Genomic DNA, 9,716 nt, shown 5'->3' with positions numbered 1-9,716 from the left:
AGTTTTGAGTGATTCTATCAGCCTGGCTTATGTTGCGAAATTTGACCAAAATAAAAGGCGATTTTAGATTGAGAATCCGATTCTCAAGCATGAACGTTTGATCCTTTATACTCTGGTTCACTGAATCCTTGATAGCACTTAGAAAACCCATTAGTGACCTAAGCTGACCAGACACCCACAGAATAACAAGAGGTCTAAACTGGCCGCACAGTGTGTGACAACACCTTCGCAGTATTTTGGATATGAGTTTGTTTGAAAAGAGAACAATGATCATCCCAGCATGACCTTTCTGGTGTGACAGTTCCAAGAACAGTGCAAAATTCTCCAGAAGAGCAGATCAAAGGTGTTGATTGGCAGAGCTGTGAAGAACTTGAGGAGAAAAAGAAATGATGAGAAAATGTGCTGCAACAGCCCCAAATTCATAATGGAAATTATCAGCAGCAAATGTGGCTTTGCAATAAATCAAACCTCATCCTGCTGCAGCAGAAACAGCAACAATTATCGTCTAATGGTTCAGACATCATGTCTGATGGAAGCCGGGATGATAACTACAGTCATGTGTTTCTGTGGCAACCGAGACGTTCGAGACGGAAAATTAAAAGTTTTATCTCGACAAGCCTTCACAAGGCCATGGGTAGTTTATAGGCATTTTATTCCTCCTCATTCAGGACACCAAAAAGGAGCTCCCGTATCAATTCAAGCCTTGTGAAGAACAACGCTTCTTATGGAAGGTTAAACATGGCTTGTATGATACACACAAACTGAAAACAAACTTATGTGTGTGTGTGTGTGTGTGTGTGTGTGTGTGTGTGTGTTTCTCTTTCATCCTCCCTTCTGTCAGTCCAAGCTCACACACTCAAAAGTAGCAGCCCTGCAGGGACAAACAGCAGAGCATCAACAACATCAGAATGAACTCGTTGATATTATTTGTCAGGGATAATCTGTCTCTTTTGATTTATTATTTTTATTGATTTCTAAACAATGAGCCTCTGCACTTAAAACACTCGTGGTTAAAATAATGAAGAGATCAATCCTGTTTCTGGGCAGTGACAGGAAATCGATGACACGGTTCTCATTTTGCAATCTATACTTTTACCGCTAGATGTCACCAACTCTCACACACTGGTCCTTTTAGTCCCTTAATTGCAAAACCGGTTCTTCAACACGTCTTCCTTTGTGATTGAATTATTAAATCAGCCATCAGTATTTGTGTGCCTCTGGATTTAATTTAGCAACAGTTGGATAGTTTCTACACTCGCATTGGAGAAAAAGAGTTCCATCTGAACGAATCCAGAAGATGTATGACCTTTAACTTCGCTGGTTTTTAAATTAAACAAAACACAGGGTGCACTTTCCTGTGCAGAGGTGTTGTTGATGGGTTTATTCAATAAAGGTTTTCACAGTCCATGATTTATTTCGAACCGTTGCCACCACCTGTGTTGAAGAATGTGTCCAGTGTCACATTTCTGTGTATCCAAGGTCCATCTGACACCTTCAGGTATTTTGATGACTGAGAGTTACTGTTTATGTTGAATTCCTGGTAAATGTTCTGCTGCTCCTTGAATCCATCCTCCTCTCTCAAAGATGGTTGCTGAATGTTAAAAAGAGTCTTCTGCCTTGAAGACCCATAGAATTAGTCCTCTCATGAACCCAAGTCATCTTAGATTGATTTATATATATATATATATTTTTGTTTGTTTGTTTTTTGTTTGTGTGTGTGTTCAGAAAATGAATTTCTCAGTTAACTTAACTAATTATAGCTGGGATGTTGCATTGCTTTATACAGTTTCAGTGTAGAGGACTACTGATTTTTATTTACAGAGGACAGCTCATTAGCAGCAGCCTCTTTATGTTAAGCACATATATCTCCTCCAATTTCATGATCTAAACATCCATAAAAATATTCCCAGATGAGAATTCCTTCTGGTCAGCAGCCAACAGGCCTCCATTAACACATTCTTATGATGAGAATACTAAATAAATGTGCTGCAGACGATATGGTGTTCGCTACTCGACCAGTCAGCCTAGAGCACACTGAGGCTGATGCATCAACCATATATTTTTGCTTCACATGTCAATCAGAACAACGCTGATAATGATTTTAATGTGTTAAAACAAACCAAATACTGCCACTCAAAATGACGACGTGGCAATTTAATATGAAACCAAAGGCAGACTTCCCTTTTCAGAGAGGGGGCTAATAATTTTACCTCACACAGAGGACAGGCTTCACGTGTCACCATAGATGGGACTGCAGTTTATTTACCCTTTCCCTGGTCCGTATAGCTTGGAAACCAGGCAACTGAAAACACAGATGGGTGATTGAAATCTACTAAATCACAGATATACCGGGTTGTTATTGTGCAAAAGCAAGTGAAATGCCTACAGGACTCAGACCATCATCCAATATAACCCCAACTAGAGCATGTTATTAGCAGGATGGTGTTATGAAACGCTGCGTGTTCGGCTTCAAGGATGTCTTATTTGTGACTCATAAGTCCTTCCAGTTATTATCACTAACACCAGGCAGGTATACGGTAGATAGATTTCTTTTAAGTGAGACACACACCACAGCGGTCCTTTTGTTATCATGGCTGTTTGTGTTACTCTCCAACATAATAATCTCTTGTTTGCCCTCCAGTATATGTCACTCAATGCAACGTGGAGGAAGATTTTCAAATCCCATGAATAACCTGTCAGATCACTCCACAGCCTGAGAAACAGGTAAAATAAAATTGAATCTTGTGATTCCAGATAAGTGCCTGCAGCGGCCGAGGCAATTTCAGCTGCTATTCATAATGTGGTTGTTCAGTCAATGCACAGGGACATAATAGGTCACAAACTAGCGTTCTGGCAAGATAATAAAAGGATGAAGGCATTTGCAGGGCTGTTTTTTTAAATACTTATTTATTGATTGTCCTGTGTTTTGTAGTCCAACAACAAAATTAAAAGACCAGACCAAGTTAGCATTCAATTTCCCCCAAATCATCGCATTCACAGCAGCACAAGTATTAAATCAGGAGAGTGAGCATCATCCTTGTGCACGTGTGACCATCATCAATTCACATACTCAATGAATACATTTGTGACAAAGTGTATGAACAAGACAGCAAATGGCATCAGCCCAACTCTGCCATCTCTCTCTGGGACTGATCACCAGCCAAACCAGGGCAGGTTTCATAGGTCCCAGCTCCAAAACAAGTGAAGCCAAGATTTTTGGAGACCTTGCTTTCCTCCTTCTCCCCCTCCCTGGAGGAGTCTGCTCGGTCAGAGCAGGAGAACGCGTGTCTGTGAAAAGGCAGCAGCTTGTGCCCAGTGTTTCTCTGGAAGAAGAAATAAATGAAAGGGTTGTACGCCGTGGAGCTCTTGGCGAAGAGGCAGGGCAGCAGCGTGACAGACGGGGCCATGTGGCCCTGCCTCTGCGAGTTACGCATGCTCCAGAAACTGACAGCTACGTAGGGCGTCCACGCGATGAGGAAGCCCGAACTGATCATGACAGCCATCTGAAACCAAAGAGCAGATTGACTACATTTTAAAATTTAATACAACAAATAAACCAAGTCTGCATTAATGTATTCATATATTCATAGATGTATGTTTTGGCATTATTATTATTGATAGGCTGAAATCCATATAATCCAAAACCACCATAGTGGCCTCAGTAACACAGCGTTTAAACAACCAGAATTACGTACTGATGAGCATTTCAGTAAATATGCTGTTCCAATTTTAAATTCCTTCATTGAGAAATGTAGTAAAATATTGATAACTGAGATTTTTGGGCAGGAAAACACTGTATTCCTGTGATATTCTAAATCACGCTCCAGGGAACCATTGAACACCATCCATGAAAACTCAATTACAAGGTGTGTTGGTTAGTATATTTCTACTGGGATTAGACTCAAACGGGCAATTTCATTCAACGCAGAACAGATTATATCTTTTAGCAGGCGACTGAGCGAGAGATGTGATGGAGGAGAGAGACTCGGGAACCTTCTACTGTTATCTGGTCTTGTCAATAAAATGAATTGCTAATTGCAAATGAATATAGAACTTTCACGTGAATATTACTGGTGGGATATTACAGGTGGTGAGGCTTTAACAAAGTGTGTTCAGAGGCTCAGATGTGTAAACCTGCCTCTCTGTGTTGCACAGATGGCAGATTTCTAAAGAATCCCCTGCATCTTATGTTCATTTACAATCTTCAACAGGGGCCTTTGTGTTTACTCAGAGTTTCCAGCAATGACTGCAAATGTCCCTGGCCTGTACAGAGGAAGGAGCACATTCTGTGGTTCGCCGGCACATTACCAGTGCTGTTGTTGATTGGGGGCTTGACCTAAACTCCCATTACACTCAGTAATTGTAATTGTAATTTGCAGTGACAGTGGAGGTGTTGGTCTTCTGTCTGTCTCTCTCAGCCCTGAGCAGGATACTCAGTTTCACCTGATTCTCTTCGTTTGCTTCACCATTTTTTCCTTCCTGTTTCTGGTTTTATCTGAAGGTTCTCCCTCATCATGTACAGACTTCAGCAGCTGTCAGAATTCAGAAGCTTTTAGGGATCAAGGACCAATCTCTGGAGAGCCGCGAGGGAAGCCAGGCATCTCATCTCACAACAACCTTGTGCTTCTGACAAAAATCAAAGTCAACCTTCCTTTGTTTGTTCTCTTGTTGTCTCTCCACAGACTCATGGAATTTCATGGAAGAGATGCATGGAATCAAAATAATCATGCAATTTATTTAGAAAAGGGAGGAGATTATTATTTTTCTGTGGTAGAGGCGGTTCCATCACTAAATAGAGCAGAAGACGTTGCTAATAACAGTCAGAATGTTTCTCATTGGCAGTAAAATGAAGGTTCAAATCTCCGTGCAGTTTACTTACAAGAGTAATTCTCCTCTCAACGTTGGTGTACTGAATATCGCTGCTCTTGATGGATCGGTAAGCCCTGTGCAGCTTCCAGGCGATGCCAAAATAAGTGAAGACGATGACCAGATAGGGCAGGAAAGTGCAGAGCACAGACAGAGTCGAGATGAAGGTGGCATTATTCAGCGACTCCCCGTAGCCCATCCAGTCCACTGAGCAGGCAATTCCGAAGGGCTCCGGCCCGTAGCTGCCCCAGCCCAGGATGGGGAACACGGCCCACAGGCAGGCGTATAGCCAGATTGCACTGATTACAACACTGATGGTTTTCTTCTGGAACTTGATGCCTGAAACAAACATGGTTCTGCAGTAAAAATCCATCTAATGACCATTCTGATTCCATTAGGAGCCACAGTTGCACTGCCTCGTTCCACATGTAAATCTCTTAGAAGCTTTGTTTACATGGATACCTTCCACTCATTATCCTTTGTCTGTACAAGATCTCGAAGCTCTCTGCTCAGTCACGTGCTCCTTTCTGCAGCCTTGTTTGTTCCCAGCTGTCTTCAAATCAATTACTCATTCTTGCCTAAATTGTTCTCAAATCAAAAAGTTTTCTTTCCGGTTCTACTTTTATAATATCCAAGAGCTCTGACTGGATGTTGCCGTACCTTTCCTGGGTGGAGTTCCTGTTACCAGGAACCTGATCATCCCCATCACTGCCAGTGTCATGATGCTGGTTATGCTGAAGATCATGCCCATGAGGCCGTAATACAAACAGGACGCGTCTCCGCCCATCCAGGCGTGGTTAAAAGCCGAGGCGATGGACAGAGGGTACATGCTGAGAGCCATGCCGATGTCCGTGACCGCCAAGTTCACCGTCAGCAGCTCTGGAGCTTTCAGCATGCTGAGACGACGGCCGGCGCTGAAGAGGACAGACGCGTTGCCCAGAACAGACAGGAGAGCTGCAGGAAGTGAAGTGGGAAAAAAAGAGCTTTCCTTGATCCGAGTTGGCAAATTCAGTCAGATTCTCTTGATATTCAACTCCACTGGTTACATGTCCGACTTCTTCCTGTTGTGTCTTTTAAACTGTAATCTATCCGAAGCTTCATATACTTCCTGTATAATTAAAGGCAAAAGGATGCACAGAACATAATTACAAAAATTGCTCCATTAAAGAGATTGTTTTGATGGATTCAAGCTCATTTATATAATATCTGTCTCTTAGATAAGCTCACAAAAATGTGATTAATAAGCTGCAATATTCTGACTCACGCTGATGTGTTTTCAGTTTCATTAAAGAGACATTTTTAATCTGCGAGAATAAATGAGGTCTTTATTCTGCAGGAGTCATATTGGAGCTTCTGCTGATTAATGCTCAGCGTCATCACTTTTAAAAGTTAGTCTTTTTTAAAAAAAAGTCAACTCGAGCAGGAGAACCAATTGATTGATGGACCATGTCGTCCCTGCTGTTCCACTCCTCAACCACCAGAGAGGTGAAGGTTGAGTCAGCTGTTTTTGGTTTTTTTTTAAAAATGTAATCTTCATCCTCTTTTAACAGAAATTTGCAAAGCAGCTTTTCTGCTCTCAGCTTCTTTAGTGAAAACATGTTTCATTCCATCGTTTTTGAGGATTTGTCCCCATTGTACATGCAAACATGACTGATTGTTTACACCAGGACAAAATAGTTAATAGTTATATGTAGTAATAGTTAATAGTCAATCATTAAAATTGGTTATTAACAATTCAGGACCTTTGCAGAGGAGGACCCAGGTTTTCTTAATCATGTCATGTCCCAGCTTAATTAATAGTTTCAGAAAATGGGAACAAAGGTTAAATCTTGAACATTGCCTTTAGTTCAGCTCATTAAAAAGCTCATGTAAAGTCATGGTCTTAAAAGTGCCCTGCTTAACAATTCTACAGAGACAGGCTTCAGGAATCTAGTGGGTTTTAATGACTTTTGTGTGCAGATATTGGAAATAATGTTTATAAAAAATGCACCTCCCTCTTTCATTCTCATCCTTGCACAGACAAGATTAAAATAGACACATGAGGGAGCAGGGAGAGATTTCATCACCGCTGAAACTCCACTCTGGATGTATCCTTGCTCATCAATATGTGGAGGATACAGAAAATGTGACAACTTGAGTGTTGTGTCTGAGGATTGTGGTTCTGTGCTGCCTTTGCTCTCCGCCAAACTGGAAATCAGAACTTCTGCCCTGGAGGGCTCCTGATGAATGTAACAAATGAAGCTGATCCGCCTTCCACTGGTTCCAGCCCTTATTGGGTACATTGCATTTGCAGATACACCACCACATCATGTTATCGGGTGTTTTCTATGTACCGTAATTTCCGGACTATAGAGCGCACCTGATTATAAACCACATAATCTAATTTTAGAAAGAAAATCAATTTTGTACTTATACAAGCCGCACCGGATTTTAAGCCGCAGGTATCCCACGTAGTAATATGAAAAATTAGATCGACAACATTCAGTACCGGTAGATGTTTTTATTACCGTAAGAGACGAGTCACTGATGAGTGACAAACAGATGGGTAAGAAACAACAGCCACTCTTTTCACTTGTATGTTTATACAGAGACCTTGAATCCAATTTTCATCACGTCAGGATTTTTTAACTTTTCTTTTAATTTAATCCGCTTAGCAACATAAACAAATATATTCTACCGGGAAATGCTTTTTTTTTTTCTAACGGTGTCTGTAGTGCAGCTACCTTGAAATATACGTTTGTATCAGCTACACACAAATTACGTTGTTTATGCTTTTTTACTCAAACAATGAACAATCTAAAACTCCCCGATGGCCCACCTCTAAAATCTTCTATTTTCATCGCGGTGGCGATTGCTTTTGCCTTCCGTCCGATTTGTACAGCGGAAACACCGCGGCCGCCTGCTCTCTGTGTGTTGACCCAGTCTTCCAGAATGTTCTCAAGCTTCAAGCCACCTTTTGTGGCTGTTTACGTCGTTTTGCTTTGGATCAGTTCTTCAGGCGGGCGTCTCCACCTTTTCCCCATTGGTTACCGTAATGTACGTCAAGATTACGCGCGGCAGCTCGATTTCCTTCTTCAACTTTTAACTTAAAAGTCGCATCATAAGCTTTTCTTCTAGTATTTTCCACGTTAATGAGGGTTAGTAAAAATGACTGATTCGCAATAGTTGTGATAGTGCGCCATGAAAAAAACCCATAAATAAGCCGCACCGTAGAATAAGTGTTTAAAGTGTAGGAAAAAAGTAGCGGCTTATAGTCTGGAAATTATGGTAATTGCTTTTCCCACTCATTACTACTCATTACTACTGCCATTTTCACTTACAGATGATGCCAGCGGTGCTTTTTGTGCAAATCTGAATCTGAAAAAGATGGGTTTTTGTGACCCTGCTGGAGAGGGAGGAACAGCATAGAGCACCTTTGAAAGCCTTGTTCATTTGCGTAATTGTTGCTTTGCACATTTATGTTCAAATGTGTACATCACAAGCTGATTTTTTTTTTTAGAAAAAGGTACTTACCGATGAATACCAAGTATGTTCCTGCCCACAGATCAACAGCAGGTGAGAGTTTGGATGTGAATTTATCATCCATGTTGGTCACAAGAAAAGGAAAAAAAAAAGTCTCAAAGGTTCATAGATTCTAAATAGAAATTTGGTTTTGTAGCATCGTTCCTTCCATCTGATGTGTCCCTTATCAAGTGTGACACGAAGAAGAATGCAGAGGAAGGATCCGTCAGAGGAACCTCTGATCCCTCGTCATGTGTCTAAAGCATCGCCAACGTAGGCAAAAAGCACAAATTGCAGTCTGCTGTTGGGGCTCATCATAGCTGTCATCCACAGCACGCACACACACGCACACACACACACACACACACACACACACACACACACACACACACACACACACACTGAGCCCAAGGTAGCCTAACGTCGGCTGTGAGAGAGAGAGAGAGGAAAATGGATTCTGTTTCAATCACCGATGTGTGAAAGCTGGTTCTTTGACAGTATTTTGATGATGTAATTTCAGTCAGTCTTACTTTTAACCACTTCACCAAACTACATCAATGTCATTTAAAACAAAAACAACAGGACACACACATGCCCAAGCCTTTTAATCCTCTCATCCTCCCATCAAGATAGTATCAGAAACAAAGCCATGTGGGGTTTCATTTAGCCTTAAGGCATGTTTTTTTTTTTTGCCAGCACCTCTAATGACTTCTTTGCACCTCCAAGTGTGCAAAGTCCAGTGAAAACCTTATTTCACACGTGTCAGAGGTATGAAAATCCTGTCTCGCACCGTTGTTGTGACCTCATACAATTAATGTTATCATCCTATTTTTGTCGCACTACTGGGAGATCGACCCGCCGAAGGTGCATTAAAGCGGAACAGAAATTGAACTAAAAACACTGAAGCAGATTCATGAAGATATTGAAACATCTTTTATGATTTTCTTTTCTTCTGTGAGTGACGAGAGCGGACACGCTGCTGAGACCAGAGGCCGAGTGATGTCATACTAATGGAATGGGGGGAAAGCACTAGCGGGTACACCATTAGTGCTGGGAAATTGGAAATAATTACCCACTCTACAAATGCACGCTATTTTCTCTCCATTTAGACAGGAAGAATTTGCTCCTGGAACATGATTCCCAGTCTTCCTCTTGCCTATCTTCATTCTGATGCTGCTGTCACTGGGATTTGCACTAACCCTAACCTGAACCCCGCCTGGGTCAATACACAGGACAGCAATGTATCAGAAATGATCTGGAGTTCTGGGTGGGGGAGGGGTGGGGTGGGGGAGGGGTGTTCCTGTCTATGTCACTGATTATATGTTATGTGTGAATATACAGAGTCCGGG

At 41.6% G+C, this 9,716-nt stretch overlaps 1 protein-coding gene across 1 annotated transcript; it reads right to left on the bottom strand.

The window, feature by feature from the left end:
• Positions 1-2,805: 2,805 nt before the first annotated feature.
• opn8a (opsin 8, group member a) lies at positions 2,806-8,543 on the bottom strand. The gene is made up of 4 exons (XM_003971574.2): positions 8,380-8,543; positions 5,527-5,820; positions 4,880-5,205; positions 2,806-3,503 (listed from the first exon to the last, which is right to left on the bottom strand). Exons 1-4 carry the CDS (start codon positions 8,450-8,452, stop codon positions 3,120-3,122), a joined length of 1,077 nt encoding a protein of 358 aa, XP_003971623.1. The 5' UTR covers positions 8,453-8,543; the 3' UTR covers positions 2,806-3,119.
• Between the last annotated feature and the right edge of the window lie 1,173 nt (positions 8,544-9,716).

Source organism: Takifugu rubripes, chromosome 16 (assembly GCF_901000725.2).
Source record: "Takifugu rubripes chromosome 16, fTakRub1.2, whole genome shotgun sequence".
Taxonomy (NCBI): domain Eukaryota; kingdom Metazoa; phylum Chordata; class Actinopteri; order Tetraodontiformes; family Tetraodontidae; genus Takifugu; species Takifugu rubripes.
Note: the sequence above shows the minus strand (reverse complement) of the source record. Positions and strands in the feature narration are given on the sequence as shown.

Coding starts and splice junctions, on each gene's coding strand:
- opn8a (XM_003971574.2), bottom strand. CDS start 8,452: ATGGATGATAAATTCACATCCAAACTCTCACCTGCTGTTGATCTGTGG. Junction 5,821..8,379: donor AACATACTTGGTATTCATCG/GTAAGTACCTTT, acceptor CACTTCCTGCAG/CTCTCCTGTCTGTTCTGGGC. Junction 5,206..5,526: donor AGGAACTCCACCCAGGAAAG/GTACGGCAACAT, acceptor TGTTTGTTTCAG/GCATCAAGTTCCAGAAGAAA.